We start from the raw sequence: 14,645 nt of genomic DNA, 5'->3' as shown, positions 1-14,645 counted from the left end.
ATTAGGCATGGTGGCGGGCGCCTGTAGTCCCACCTACTCGGGAGGCTGAGGCAGGAGAATGGCGTGAACTCAGGAGGCGGAGCTTGCAGTGAGCCGAGATTGCGCCACTGCACTCCAGCCTGGGCGACAGAGCAAGACTCCGTCTCAAAAGAAAAAAAAAAAAAAAAACTTTTGTTTCGAGGCCTAGTGCCCTGAGGGAGGCCGAGGTGTGTGGATCACCTCAGGTCAGGAGTTCGAGACCAGCCTGACAAACACGGTGAAACCCGTCTCTACTAAAGGTACAAAATTAGCTGGGCATGGTGGCACATGCTTGTAACCCCAACTACTTGGGAGGCTGAAGCAGGAGAATCGCTTGAACCCAGGAGGTGAAGGTTGCAGTGAGCTGAGATCACGCCATTACGCTCCAGCCTGGGTGACAAGAGCGAAACTCCGTCTAAAAAAAAAAAAAAAAAAAAAAGAGGCCAGGCGCTGTGGCTCACACCTGGAATCCCAGCACTTTGGGAGGCCGAGGCAGGTGAATCACCTGAGGTTGGGAGTTCAAGAACAGCCTGACCAACATGGAGAAACCCCGTCTCTACTAAAAATACAAAATTAGCTGGGCATGGTGGCACATGCTTGTAATCCCAGTTACTAGGGAGGCTGAGGCAGGAGAATCGCTTGAACCTGGGAGGCATTGCGGTGATCCGAGATTGCGCCATTGGACTCCAGCCTGGGCAAAAAGAGTGAAACTCCATCTCAAAAAAAAAAAAAGGAAATTTGGTTCACGTGTATTTTGCGTATCTGTATACTCTATTGCCATATAAAATGTGTTTGTAACAGGAGATTGTGGTTTTAAAATTGTTTCAGTTAAAAACATTCTTCCCAGATGACCCAGGTCTTCAGGAGCTGAGGAGGGGATAACCCCAAGGCAGGCCAACCTTCCCATTCCCCAGCCAGGCAAGCTGAGGTCTCCCTGCTAGACGGCCACCAAAGAGGGTCTGAGATGCTGTCTCTAAAAACAAACCTCGAGTGCTCAGAGTGGGAAACGTGTTTATTGTTTGATCAGTCTCAGGCCTGGTTGGGGGGTGGAAGGCAGGACTGGGGTCCCTTCCCCAACAACAGCGCAGAAGCCCCAGGAAGATGGCGCAGATTCCTGACGACCCACAGCCACCTTTTATGAGGCCAGAGACTTTACACACCACACTCCCCACCTCCATCCAGTCAAGGCTCTGCCATGGAACAGCTGATATCTTTAGGCTAGAGGACTCCATTCTGTGTAGGGGCTCATTCCCATCTCAGCTCCAGAACATGGAGGACCTGAAGATTACTCACAGATTCCTCCTTCAGGCAGGGCTCTGCCTTTGAGATGCGGCTGCTCTGTGTCTGTGTCCAGGGCCCTGAACACCAGCCTCAGGCTCTCACCAGGTGTCTGGACAGGAGTCCAGGCTCCCTGCAAAGTCCTGTGGTACCTGGGGCACCCGGCAGCCCGGCTCATGGATGCTTCCACCGCGTGTGTTTCTGCAGTGTGTTCTGCTCCATAAAGCGGCGAGGGCAGTGTGGACACTGAAACGGGCGTTCCCCAGAGTGCACCCGGCTGTGCTGGGCCAGCTCACCCGCATCCCGGAAGCGGCGAGGGCAGAGCGGGCAGCCGTGGGGCCGCCCACCACCCGCCAGGTGAATGGAATGGTGCCGTGCCAAGTGGCTGGCGCGCTTGAATGCCTTCCCACAGATGTCACACTCGAAGGGCTTTACCTCCGAGTGGGTGATGCTGTGTCGCTGAAGGTAGGACATGTACTCGAAGACCCTTGAGCACACGGGGCAGCTGTAGCACTTTTTCTGGCCTGGAGCCCCACTGGCCCCTGGCTCCCTCTGTGACTCCTCGTCCACCAGCACTGTGTAGGGGACACCCTGAGTGTCAATAAGCAGGTAGTGGTTGGGCCTTGGAGGAGATGAAGCCTGGGGAGATCCGATGGAGGAGGAAGGTCCAGGTTCTGGGGAGCGGCAAGTCCGACGGGGAGGGCCCTCCATGGTCTCAACGGAGGAAAATGCCAGAGGCTGAGGGCAGGGGGATGGCAGCACCAGCATCCGGAGGGCTGGCTGAGGCCTGGTGGATGGGAGATGGGATAAGAAGGTTATATAGAAGAGGGCAGCTCAGCACCACAGGCTCCATCCTTTTCCCTCCCTATACCCGGCCCAGGACCTCTGCATCCTGCTGCCCCTCAGTCCCTCTTTTCCAGTCCCGCTCACAGCTGGAGTCTGTGGCCCCCTAAAAGGTCCCCAGGGTCTTCCTCCTTGGAAAACCTCTCCTAGCCTCGGTGCTCCACCACACACTGTACTCACAGGATATCTTGACCTCCTCTGCACAACCTGGACCTCGCTCTAACCTTCCCCTTTGTGCCCTCCCAGGTCACTGGGTGCCCCACCCCGCAGGCCTCCAGGCCTCTCCCTCCCCTCCTTCCAGCCCTTTCCAGGGTCTGCGTGTTGGCCTATGCTACATACTCAAGCTTTTCCTGACCCCCTCCATACAAGCCAAGCCTATTCACAGGGGCTCCGACGTTAGGAACCCCAGGTTCCGGCCCTCTCTCCAGCCACGTGTCTGAACAACTCCGTGCTCCCACCCGTCCACCCACCTCAGGTTCTCTCTAGTCCTCGCCCGGCCTCCACCAGGCTCGTTCTAGGTCCCAGCGCTCTCCGGGGTTCCACCCCCGGGGCCGCAGCCCTCGCTTTCTGGGCCTTTCTGTGTAAGTTCTCGCCCCCTCCAAGCTCCAGAACAGCCCCCTCCGGCGCCTGCCCCACTCCCGCCCCGGCCCAGGTACCCTCCACGCGGTCCAGCCCCTCCCGCCGCCCGCCCCCAGCCCCCTCCCTCCTCCCGGCCCCCGTACCCAGTGCAGCAGCCTCTCAGGTCCGGGCGACTCCAAGCGGCCCCGGGCTACCCTCGCAGTTGCAGGCGGCGGCGGGAAGGGGACCTCTGGGTGTGCCCCAGGAACTGGCGGCGCCGGCCGAAAGAGAGAAGCCGAAGGGAGAGAAGAGGGTCTAGGGAAGGAAGGTGGGGGCGGGGCGCCCGGGCCGTCGCGAAACGGCTCCGGCCAGAAACACACACCGAGAGGAAAGTACCCAAGCGAGGAAGATCCGGTCTCCACCCCCCAGCACCCAACGCGCACGCACACGCAAGGAAGAGCCTGAAAATGGAGTGCGGAATGTTTATTGAGCAAAGGGTCGGGGGCGTGGGCGGAAGGGGTTAGATACAGAAATGAACCAGACCGTGCCCGTGCTCTTTATCATCTCTTCCCGCAGACAACCACCGGTTCACCGCTCCAGAGAGCAGAAAACCAAGGTTTAGAGAGGTCATGTCACTTGCACAGGCTCACACAGCACAGCTGGACTGGAACCCAGTTCCGACTGGTTCCCAGGCCCAGGGAGGGGCAACGACTTTGGTCTACATCACACAGCTAGAAAGGGGGTAAGGAAGGAATGATGCTCCTCCCTTTGGAAGGTGGGGAAACTGAGGCCCAGGGTAAGGCAGTAACCTCAGCAGAGCCAGGGGGTGTGTGTGGGAGTGAGTGACGCTGTGTGGGTCAGACTTGGTGGCCCTGAGACGGGCAGGGCAGCACAGGCCGGGTCTCGAGCTTAGTGGAGGCGCACGTGCTGCGCCAGCTCCGCGGCGTCCTGGAAGCGGCGTGGGCAGAGCGGGCAGGTGTGCGGCGGCCCGGCGCGGGCGCGGTGCGTGGCGCGATGCCGCGACAGGTGGCTGGAGCGCTTGAAGGCCTTGCCGCAGGCGCCGCACGTGAAGGGCTTGAGGTCCGAGTGCGACACGCGGTGGCTCTGCAGCCGCAGAGGGCTGGCAAAGACACGGGCGCACTCCGGGCAGCTGTAGCCCTTGCGAGGGCCGGGCTCTCCTGGGGGCGCCTCGCGCTGGGGCGGGCCCCGGGGCTCCTCCTCCAGCTGCACCGTGTATGTGTAGGGGACCCCATTGGCGTCGATGAGGAGGTGGCGGCCCAGCCGCGGGGGTCGGGGCCCCGCCGCCGAGGAAGGAGTGGAGGAGGGGCCTTCCGCCTTGGGGAAAGGGGGAGCCTTGGGGGGCGGTGGGTCCATGGCCTCCGGAGAGGAGGACCGAGGGTGGGGTGGCCGCGGCGGCAGCAGCAGCATCTGGAGCGGCAGCTGGGAGCGGCGGAGGGGAGATTAGTTAAAATTGCCACTTCCTTTTAGGAAAAGTTTCCTAAAATGGAAAGCATCCCCACTATCACTGCTTGTTACCCTTTGTGCGCCACTGACTACCTCCCTAGCAAAATAAAAACTGTGACTCCAGCCCGGCTCTCCTACGTTCCATCAAGCTGCCTTGGAGAGGGCCTCCAACTGAGCTCTGCAAAACCCCGCCACCACCTGCCACTCCTCCTGGGTCCACCTCTCACCACTCAGGTCAGGTCTGAGGACGTAGTCCCCCGACTTTTCTTCCCTTTTCTCCTCTCAACCCACCCCAGCAGACAATCAATCCCTAAATCTGTTTACCTCTTTACATCTTAGACCCCGGGCCTCCTGACCGCCGAGATTTCTCTAATCTGTGGTTTCTTCTTTTTTCCTGTTGCCCAGCCCCAGTTCAGTTTACTTCCCCTCCCTTTGCCGCCCCCACCCCCCCACCGGCCCCCGCATCGGCCTCCTGGCCCTCCGTCCCCACTACATGCCGCAGGGCCTCCCCATCTTCATATTCCGTGGCCTCCCTCACTTCCTCTCTAGGTACCTCCCCAGAGCCCCACTAACCCAATTCCCCACATTTCACTAGGGCTTTTCCATCCTGTTCCTACACTTAGCACCTCGAAGTCTAGCCATCTCTCCCCACTACGGAACCCATCGTCTTACTACATCTATACACCCCAAAATGGCTCAAATGCCTTCCTTCTGTATACCCCGCCCCCGCAACCTGGCTACCTGCTACATTCTCCCCAAAGGCCCCTTTTCTCTCCCCCCCGCCCATATATGGCGGTGACATCGTTAACTTCTTTCTGTACCCATCAGGGGCCTTCTCCCAAACCCCGTTATGCACACCAGGCTCCGGGACTCCGCTTCCCACAGCACCTCTCCCAAGCCCACTTTCCCCTCCTTTCTGTGTACGTCTGGCATCTCTCTTTCTCCTCGTGTTCACCTCTTCCAGGAGCATCATCCCTCTCCCTGTTACACACAGCGTGGCCCCCCGCCCGTTCTTTTGCTCTGCTCCCCTTGTTTATGGGAACCCCAGCGCCCGGGCGTTTTCGCCCCCATCCCGCTACACACCGCCTGTCCCCTGGCCCTGGGGCCCCTCCTATTGCCTTCACTTCCCCAAGGAGCCCTGGCGCCTCGACTTCCCCTCCCGTCCCTCCGCCCGATCCTGCCGCTCCCGACCCCCACCCCCATCCCGGGTGGCTCCAGCGCACTCCCCCAGCCTGCCTGGCCCCGGCGTCGTCCCAGGGCCAGGCTCCTCCCTCCATCCCGGCCCCCGTACCCCGTGCGGCGGCCTCTCGGGTCCGGAGGAACGGGCCGAGGTCCCGGGCGGCCCCGGGCTTCCCCTGGCGAGCGCCGGCGGCGGAACCGAGACTTCCGGGCAGCTCCGGGCCGGCGGCGCCGGGGACGCGGGGACTGGGGGCGCGGGCGCGGGGGCGCGAGGGGTTGGCGGAGTCCCTGGGAAAAGGCGCCGGCCGGAAGCGCGCGAGCCCAGTGCGGAGGTTCCGCCGCCTGGAGCCGGCGCTCCCACCCCTCGCCTCTGCGGAGCGCCCTGCGGGGAGGGGACCGGAGGCGTGGGGTCCACTGAAGACGCCCGCCCCCGGCGGCCCCGCTCCCCTCCCACCTCCCGAACGGAACGATTCCGCCGCTTGACAAGAGCTCGGCCAATAAACCGAGACTAAGCAAAGTTACGTCTTCGCCCTAAGGCCCACAAGGGTTTGTCCTCTTTCCACTGGGCCGTCGCTGCCTGTTCGGCCGTGGCCACCCACCGAGGTAGAGGGCGGGAGAAGGGATGTTCCTGCCGGCTGAGCAAATGTGGAGACCGAGGTCCAGAGACCAGCCATTGGCTCCGATGTGGCCGGGCCGTGATTCTCCACCCAGCAAATGGGGAGGCCGAGGCCCGGAGAAGGCCAGACGCTGCCAGATAGTTGGGGAAGGTGTGTTCTTTCCACGGGGCACATGCGGGAACCGAGGCCCACAGAGGGCCAGACGGCTACATGCGCAGGTGGGGAGGTGTGATATTTCCAGAAGGCACGTGGCGACACCAAAACGCAGCGAAGGCCAGGCTTTGCCAGATGCGGAGGTGGGAAAGGCTGGCACTGCCCACGGGGCCCACTGGAAGCCTGATGCGGGCTCGCGGGCTGCGCCAGGTCCTGGGGCACTTGAGGCCCGGGCGCTGGCTGCGCATGCGAAGGACTCCGGCGTCGAAAGCAACGCGCGGTGGCGCTGCAGCCGCACTGGAGAGCTGCACACGCGGCAGCACTCAGGGCAGCTGCAGCTCCTCCTCCAGCCACGTGGCGCCACGGCCTCGCAGGAGGGCGGCAGCAGCAGCATCTGCAGGTGCAGCTGGGAGTGGGGGACAGAAGAGGAGTAACTGTCACAGCAAGCCCCAAGACCCTGGGGTGCCACAGCTATGTCCTAGAGCACTGTCCATCAGAACTTTCTGCAATGGTGGAAAGTTCTATGACAGTCACTAGCCACGTGGGACTCTTACACTCTTGAAATGTGGCTGGTGTATCAGAGGACCTGAATTTTAAATTGTATTAAATTTCCCATAATCAGCACGGTGGCTCACACCTGTAACCCCAGCACTTTCAGAGGCCAAGGCAGGCGGATCACCTGAGGTCAGGAGTTCGAGACCAGCCTGGCCAACATGGTGAAACTCCTTCTCTACTAAAAGTACAAAAATTAGCCGGCCGTAGTGGTGCTCCCCTACAGTCCCAGCTACTTGGGAGGCTGAAGCAGGAGAATCGCTTGAACCCAGGAGGTGGAGGTTGCAGTGTGCCAAGATCGTGCCACTATACTGCAGCCTGGGCAACAGAGGGAGACTGTCTCAAAAAATAATAATTTCCCATAATCAAAATTTAAGCCACATATGGCTCCTACCTTATGGAACAATTCCAGAGACCACTGTCAACCAGTTGTAAACTGGAGGCCCAAGGGCCCAAAAGGCCTCACAGTTATATTTGGTTTGGGACACAAGGTACTTTTTAAACATTTTACTGGGCAGTATGTATATTTTTTGAGACAGAGTCTCACTCTGTCGCCCACGCTGGAGTGCAGTGGCATGCTTCTGGCTCACTGCAGCCTCAACCTCCCAGGCACAAGTGATCCTTCCACTTCAGTCTCCCAAGCAGCTGGGACTACAGGCGTGGGCCACCACACATTTTGAGCCAGACCACTCTTTGTTGTGGGGGCCCATCCTGTGCACTGTAGGGTGTTGAGCAGCATCCTTGGCCTCCACCCACCAGATGGCAGTAGCACCCTCCCCCAACCCCGAGTTGTGACAACCCAAAATGTCTCTACACATTGCCCGTGTCCTCTAGGAGGCAACATGGCTCCTGGCTGAGAACCCCTGGTCTACTTGGACAATTATCCAACCCGAGTGTCTTGCCAAGATCCCTGATATAGTTAAGATGTCTGTCCCCTCCAAATCTTTTTTTTTTTTTCTTTTTTTTTTTTTGGAGATGGAGTCTTGCTCTGTTGCCCAGGCTAAAGTGCAGTGGCACAATTCTAGGCTCACTGCAACCTCCAACTCCCGGGCTCAGGTGATTCTCCTGTTTCAGCCTCCCAAATAGCTGAGATTACAGGTATGCACTACCACGCCCAGCTGTATTATATAAAATATAACAATTTTATATTTTTGGTAGAGACAGGTTTCACCATATTGGCCACCTGGTCTCCAACTCCTGACCTCAGGTGATCCACCTGCCTCAGCCTCCCAAAGTGCTGGGATTACAGGGTTGAGCCACCACACCTGGCCTCCTCCAAATCTCATGTTGAAATGTAATCCCCAGTGCTGGAGACAGGGCTTGGTGGGAGGCATTTGGATCATGGGGGTGGATCCTTCATGAATGGCTTGGTGCCATCCTCGAGGTAATGAGTGAGATCTCGCTGAGTTCACATGAGATCTAGTTGTTTAAAAGAGCATGTCAGGCTGAGCGTGGTGGCTCATGCCTGTAATCCCAACACTTTGGGAGGGCGAGGCGGGCGGATTACAAGGTCGAGATCAAGACCATCCTGGCCAACACAGTGTAACCTGGTCTCTACTAAAAATACAAAAATTAGCTGGGCGTGGTGGCGGGCGCCTGTAGTCCCAGCTACTTGGGAGGCTGAGGCAGGAGAATCACTTGAACCCGGGATGCAGAGGTTGCAGTGAACCGAGATTGTGCCACTGCACTCCAGCCTGGCAACAGAGCAAGACTCCATCTAAACAAACAAACAAACAAACAAAAAAGCGTGTCACCTCCTGCCAGTCTTTTCCCCCCACCATGAGATATGCCAACTACCCCTTTACCTTTCACCATGATTGTAAGCTTCCTGAAGCCCTCGCCAGAAGCAGCTGCCAGGACCACACGTCCTGTATAGCCTGCAGAACCGTAAACCAATTAAACTTCTTTTGTTTATAAATTACCCAGCCTCAGGTATTCACTCATAGAGACACAATGAAACTAACACAATCCCTCTCTTGAGTTTCAGACCATATAACTAGTGGCACTGTACTGGCCACAACCCCCACCCCCACTGCTATCCCCAGAAATAATGACAACAATAAGCAACATTTATTGAGCCCTCACTCGGGAACAGCCATTGCTAAACACACAGCATCCTCAGGGCAGAGCTACAAGGAAAGCACCATGAGGATCCCTATTTTACAGATGAGGGAAGCAGAGCTCAAAGAGATCGTGTGATTGGCCTGAGGTCACACATCCGCAGGCGGGATGGCCAGGATAGCACCTGCCTCTGCCCACACCGGGTCAGTGCACATGACCCCTGTCAGCAAGCCACACACTTCCCTGTAATCCCACCATCGCCGCTGCCACCCCAGCGCAAACCACCACCATTTACCCCCAGCTTATAGCAGCAGCAGCCTCCCCCTCCATCACTCTCTCCCTCCCCTCTCGTTTTTTTTGTTGCTGTGTCTTTTTTCAGACAGAGTCTCACTCTGTCGCCCAGGCTTGAGTACAGTGGCAAGATCTCAGCTCACTGCAGCCTCCACCTCCCAGGTTCAAGCGATTCTCCCGCCTCAGCCTCCTGAGTAGCTGGGATTACAGGCGTGCACCACCATGGCCGGCTAATTTTTTGTAATTTTAGAAGAGACAGGGTTTCACCCTGTTGCCCAGACTGGTCTCGAACTCCTGGCCTCAAGCGATCCACCTGCCTCAGCCTCCCAAAGTCCTGGGATTATAGGCGTGAGCCACCATGCCTGGCCTTCTCCCTCCCTTCCCTATGGCAATTTCCAAGTGATTTTTTAAGCTCACAGAATCATTCCCTGACTTAAAACCTTCCCCTCTGAGACACAGCAACATATTGAGACCCTGTCTCTCCAAAAAAAATGATAATAATAATTAGGCAGAGGTGGTGGTGCCTGCCTACAGTCCTAACTACCCAGGAAGCTGAGACAGGATTGCCTGAGCCCAGGAGTTTCAGACTGCAGTGCATTATGATCAAAACCTTCCCCTCTGCCCTTAGAGTAAACCCAGACACTCTGCAAGGCCCTACGTAGACTGGCCCCCCAGCTGCCTTCCCTTCTGGGCACCATGGTGCTGGCTTTCCCTTGCCCAGTGCACCAGCCTCTCCCATCTGGAGAGCTTTTGTGCTAGCTCCTCCCCTCTCTGTGATGTTCCTTTCAGCCCCTCACAAGAGTGACTCCTTCCTGGCCTTCAGGTTTCAGCTCACAGAACACTTGGTTTTAGCAGCCTTTAATGACCGTGGTAGCTCGAGGTGCCCTGCTCTGCGTCCTCCGTCTGTTCATTTCCTTCACATCCCACAGCACAATCCATGATATGGCCTCGTTGATCTACTGCCTGCTGTGTTACTGCCTGCCTTCCCCACTCTGCAAGGCCCAGCTCCATCCTGGTCAACATTCTACCCTCAGAATCTATCAAAGGTCTTTCAGGAAAGGGTAAGGAATCAATTCAATATTGGTTGAATGAATACATGAATGAATTTGATCGCCCCATCCAAAAGTGAAGCATTACCTCCCTACCCAGCTCCCCACCAAAGAGAGCCCCTGCTCAACCCCAAGACATGTTCATGAGGAAGCCACACCATCTAGACAAAATTCTTGCCACACCATCTAGAACTTTGAACGTCCCCATTTCCACCCACTCCCTCACTCCCCAAAGCCAGACAAGCACCAAGTTCCATCACCTCCACCCTCTGAGGGCACTGACCTCCGTTCTCCAAGCCAAGTTCTGGCCCCTTCCTTCTCACCTGGACCACCATATCTGGTACCCTGGCCTCCAGTTCCCCTCCCACACTGGCCTGACCCTGACAGATGCTTCTCACAGCTGTGTTGAATGCAACTTCAGCACCATGCATAACATTCTCCCGGCCCCCTTTACCCTCAGGACCAAGTCCGAGTTTCTCAGCCTAGAATTTGAGGCCCTTTGTGAGGTGGCCCAGCCACTTCCTCACCTCACTTCTCATTCCTGTGCTCCAAGCACACACGGCATCTCACAGCCCCCTGGCCAGACCTTGAATTTACACAGCTCCACACGCAAAGGCTTATGTGTTTTCCTCGCCCTGGGAATTCTTCCCCTTTACTCTACTGGCAGCCTTCTCCTTAGCCTTCTGGAATCATGTATTCTGACCTCTCAAGTTGGCTAGGTGTCACCTATATGCCCTGCTCACCAGTCCACCAGCTCCTCTGCTTAAAATCCTCCCTATAGTATAACCCCCTCAGCCTGCCATGAAAGGCCTCTCACAACCTGGCCTCAGCCACCTTTCCCACCCTTACCCTCACCCAACCTGTTCCAGACAGCTGCAGCGAATCATTCTGACTTCTCCATTTACACCTCAAATCTTGGGCCACTGTGACTGATTACTCATGTCCCCAAACTTCAGTTCACACTGCATATTCATATCCAGGGTCTCGATGAATCCTCTCAACGGTCCAGCGAGGCTGGCAATCAGATGCACTCCACAGCGCAGAGGGGGCAGAGGCCACTCAGATCTCCGGCCGGAGTGACCGATTGACCCCCGCTCCAGCACCCTCACCTCCCTCTGGCTGCCCAAACCCTCCCCAGCCTGCAGTCTGGCTCCTGCCTCCTTCAGGAACCTTTTCCTGGCCACCCCCTCTTCTCAAGGTCCACTATTCATCCCACTTGGTCTTCCCATGGGAAATAGCCCCTTCTCCCCTCGGGAAATAATACAGTGATGCCCAGGCCTGTGCCTCTGCGGCAATTGGGATCCAAGAAGCCCACCCTCAAGGCTTTCCGCCCTCCTCTTCCTATACCTCGTTCCCTGGTCACCGTAGCCCCTCCCCAAGCCTCCTTCGCAGGACCTCTCAGTTTCCAACGCCCACTGCCCTGGGGGCCACTCTGTCCCACACCCCAAGTCCCTCACTTGGGCAGGACTCTTAAGAATGCCGTCACTGCTGAACCTGCTCACTCCCCGCAATCCGGCCCGGTCTCCCTATCCCTACGCAGCAAACTTTCACGTCCGGAAGCGGCCGCAGTGACGACTTCCGGGATGCTCCGACTTCTCCGGCAGCTTCCGGATTCGGAGAGCAGCAGGAAAGCACTCGGGCCAGAAACGCACCCACAAGAGAAAGGTTCCTGCGTCGCGCACCTTGCTACTCCACACACACACTACACAAAAGTTAAAATGAAATCACTATTTGGCGCCGTTCCGGATGCTGAGGGAGGGAATACAACAGAGATGGCTTTTGTCAAAAAAAAAAAAAAAAAAAAAGGACTTATTTCTTTTTTTTTGAGACGGAGTCACGCTCTGTTGCCCAGGCTGGAGTGCAGTGTGTGATCTCGGCTCGCTGCAACCTCCACCTCCCGGGTTCAAGCTATTCTCCTGCCTCAGCCTCCCGAGTAGCTGGGATTACAGGTACACACCACCACCCTCGGCTAATTTTTGTACTTTTAGTAGAGATGGGGATTTCACCATGTTGGCCAGGCTGGTCTTGAACTCCTGACCTCAAGTGATCCACCCACCTCGGCCTCCCAAAGTGCTGGGATTACAGGCGTGTGCCACCGTGCCCGGCCAGGAAAGACTTTCTAGAGTAGGAAAGACAGTACAAAGTCTTTCTACAAATAGGACCTGAAATCAGAAAGGTCTAGTGATTTGTCTGTTGCTACAGAGCAAAGGCAGAGGGCTGAAATTCTTCAACTCATGAGACAGTTGAAGACAGTCAGGCCCTAACTCTTGATTTGCTCCATGGCAAGAAAATGGAGTACCGTATCCCTATTGGTTAGGTGGTAACGCCAAGGCCATAGAGGGGCAGTCATTGGCCCTGGATCACACTGCTAGTCAAAGCTGGCTAGTAGGATGTAAAGACTTTTATTTTAAAAGTCTCAGGGCTGCCAAATTCATTATGCCAAAAGGAAGGTTAAGCCTGGAGACTGAGTTATGCAACACTGCTATCTGCTTCCCAAATCAACAGCTGTTGCTTCACAACCTTGTGTCAAAGCATTACACGTTAGCCAGACCCTCACAGAAAAACAAAGCGCCTCAAGTATCTCCACATGACCACCAGTACAGACTGTTTGCTGTCCTCCATCCTCCCATAAAACAAGAACATGGGCTGAGTGCTGTGGCTCACGCCTGTAATCCCAACAATTTGGGAGGTCGAGGCGGGCGGATCACCTGAGGTCAGACGTTCAAGACCAGCCTGGCCAACATAGTGAAACCCCATCTCTACTAAAAAAAAAAAAATACAAAAAAAAAAATTAGTCAGGCGTGGTGGCGCACACCTGTAATCCTAGCTACTTGGGAGGCCCAGGCAGGAGAATCGCTTGAACCTGGGAGCTGGAGGTTCCAGTGAGCCAAGATGGTGCCACTGCATTCCAGTGTGGATGACAGAGTGACTCTGTCTCAAATAAAAATAATAATAAGAAGAAGAACATGTCCCTTGTAACTTTAGGTTTGCAATCTAAGTCTAGCTCCTAAAACTAAAGTCTGTTAGGTTTCACACTGATAATGCTTATCTTCCCAGGTACAGAACAAAAACGATGAGCTCAATCATTCTTCCATCTGTCACCCTCTTCCTACCTGCCTTCCCTCCTTTAAGGAAATGTATAAATACTAAGCCTCCTGAAAACCTTTCCATAAGCCACAGAGGTTTTCTGTGACTCTTGCCTTTCCCAGGTCTGCCCTCAAGCTCTGGATATATAAGCTCTGGAGTGATTGAGGCTCTTGCCTCAGTAACTTATTTTGGTTAACAATGATGTCACTTCCCTCTGCAAGGCTACGTGATGGAGGGAAATGATATCCAGCTCTAAAGATAACCTAAAGAGGCCGGACGGGGTGGCTCACACCTGTAATCCCAGCACTTTGGGAAGCTGAGGCGGAGGATCATCTGAGGTCGGGAGTTCGAGACCAGCCTGACCAACATGGAGAAACCCCGTCTCTACTAAAAATACACAATTAGCCGGGCGTGGTGGCGCGTGACTGTAATCCCAGCTACTCAGGAGGCTGAGGCAGGAGAATTACTTGAACCCAAGAAGCGAAGGTTGCAGTAAGCCGAGATGGCACCATTGCACTCCAGCCTGGGCAACAAGAGTGAAACCCTGTCTCAAAAAATAAATAAATAAAATAAAGTAGGTGGCCTCAGCCTTCTCAGCCAGCCAGGATATGCTGGGCCAACTCCTGGAAATGTTGGGAACAGTGGGCAGAGAGGCAGTGACCGTCCACCCAGCTGGTTAGCCTGTGTTGGCAGAGGCTGCTGGAGTACTTAAAAGACCTTTCCACTGGACCACACACATGTTCATATCATAGGGCCAGGAGGATGCTGAGTGTGAGACATGATGCTGTGTGAAGTAGAGCAGGCTCGTGAAGGTTTGTAGGAACTCAGGGCAAGGCTGGGAACTGGGCCCTCTTTCTTTGCCTCCTCCTGAGCTGTCTTCTTAAACCACAGTACTACATGTGTAGGGCACCCCCTGGTGGTCAATAAGGTAATGACAGTTTGGACTTAAGGATACAAGTGAGGACAAAATAGGTGAGCAACTCATCCTGGTTTGGGAGAAGTCCTGGGACTATCCAGTTTTAAAACTGAGAGGAAAAAATAAAGAAGAACAAGGCAAGAAAATAGATGTCTTAGATTTGGCAAATCACCACCATCTGGCTGTTGACAAGGAGACAAGTTATTCCCATTTTATCGATGGGGCTGCTGAGACCAGAGAGTAAACTGCCCATTCACAAAGTCCAGCAGGTGCAGAGTTAAAATAGATTACCCGCCTCCTGAGTGAGACTAACGGGGGAAAGAAGACCAGCACTTACCCTAGGTGGCAAGTAAATCTTTCTCACTTTTTTTTTTGAGAAGGAGTTTCGTTCTCGTTGCCCAGGCTGGAGTGCAATGGCGAGATCTCAGCGCTGCTCACCGCGACCTCCGCCTCCCGCGCTCAAGCGATTCTCCTGCCTCAGCCTCCCGAGTAGCTGGGATTACAGGCATGTGCCACCACTCCGGGCTAATTTGTATTTTTAGTAAAGACGGGATTTCTCCATGTTGATCAGGCTGGTCT

The 14,645-nt window shown here is 55.8% G+C and overlaps 3 protein-coding genes across 6 annotated transcripts; all 3 read right to left on the bottom strand.

Moving 5' to 3' along the window:
- Positions 1-1,012: 1,012 nt before the first annotated feature.
- On the bottom strand, positions 1,013-3,086 carry ZNF581 (zinc finger protein 581). 3 transcript variants are annotated; one of them, XM_003316695.5, is made up of 2 exons: positions 2,862-3,086; positions 1,013-2,083 (listed from the first exon to the last, which is right to left on the bottom strand). In XM_003316695.5, the coding sequence occupies exon 2, from the start codon at positions 2,062-2,064 to the stop codon at positions 1,471-1,473; it is 594 nt and encodes a 197-aa protein (XP_003316743.2). In that variant the 5' UTR covers positions 2,065-2,083; positions 2,862-3,086; the 3' UTR covers positions 1,013-1,470. The 3 variants fall into 3 exon arrangements, with proteins under 3 accessions (XP_003316743.2, XP_016792398.1, XP_016792397.1); XM_016936909.4 differs by lacking the exon at positions 2,862-3,086 and adding an exon at positions 2,796-2,821; XM_016936908.4 differs by lacking the exon at positions 2,862-3,086 and adding an exon at positions 2,610-2,809.
- A 79-nt stretch (positions 3,087-3,165) lies between these two features.
- On the bottom strand, positions 3,166-5,720 carry ZNF580 (zinc finger protein 580). Of its 2 annotated transcripts, none has more exons than XM_063800885.1 (2): positions 5,453-5,720; positions 3,166-4,137 (listed from the first exon to the last, which is right to left on the bottom strand). In XM_063800885.1, the coding sequence occupies exon 2, from the start codon at positions 4,123-4,125 to the stop codon at positions 3,607-3,609; it is 519 nt and encodes a 172-aa protein (XP_063656955.1). In that variant the 5' UTR covers positions 4,126-4,137; positions 5,453-5,720; the 3' UTR covers positions 3,166-3,606. The 2 variants fall into 2 exon arrangements, with proteins under 2 accessions (XP_063656955.1, XP_003316742.1); XM_003316694.6 differs by lacking the exon at positions 5,453-5,720 and adding an exon at positions 4,486-5,269.
- On the bottom strand, positions 5,710-12,413 carry LOC129138005 (uncharacterized). The gene is made up of 4 exons (XM_063800416.1): positions 12,363-12,413; positions 11,411-11,589; positions 8,468-8,539; positions 5,710-6,516 (listed from the first exon to the last, which is right to left on the bottom strand). Exons 1-4 carry the CDS (start codon positions 12,411-12,413, stop codon positions 5,859-5,861), a joined length of 960 nt encoding a protein of 319 aa, XP_063656486.1. The 3' UTR covers positions 5,710-5,858.
- Positions 12,414-14,645: the final 2,232 nt, after the last annotated feature.

This window comes from Pan troglodytes, chromosome 20 (assembly GCF_028858775.2).
Source record: "Pan troglodytes isolate AG18354 chromosome 20, NHGRI_mPanTro3-v2.0_pri, whole genome shotgun sequence".
NCBI lineage: Eukaryota > Metazoa > Chordata > Mammalia > Primates > Hominidae > Pan > Pan troglodytes.
Note: the sequence above shows the minus strand (reverse complement) of the source record. Positions and strands in the feature narration are given on the sequence as shown.

What these genes read in the sequence shown, in the direction of transcription:
- ZNF580 (XM_063800885.1), bottom strand. Translation starts at nt 4,125, where the DNA reads ATGCTGCTGCTGCCGCCGCGGCCACCCCACCCTCGGTCCTCCTCTCCG.
- LOC129138005 (XM_063800416.1), bottom strand. Translation starts at nt 12,413, where the DNA reads ATGACTGCCCCTCTATGGCCTTGGCGTTACCACCTAACCAATAGGGAT. An exon ending in TACGGTGACCAGGGAACGAG is followed by an intron (nt 8,540 to 11,410) that starts GTATAGGAAGAG and finishes ACGGTTCTGCAG; the next exon opens with GCTATACAGGACGTGTGGTC. An exon ending in GCTTACAATCATGGTGAAAG is followed by an intron (nt 6,517 to 8,467) that starts GTAAAGGGGTAG and finishes CCCCACTCCCAG; the next exon opens with CTGCACCTGCAGATGCTGCT.
- ZNF581 (XM_003316695.5), bottom strand. Translation starts at nt 2,064, where the DNA reads ATGCTGGTGCTGCCATCCCCCTGCCCTCAGCCTCTGGCATTTTCCTCC.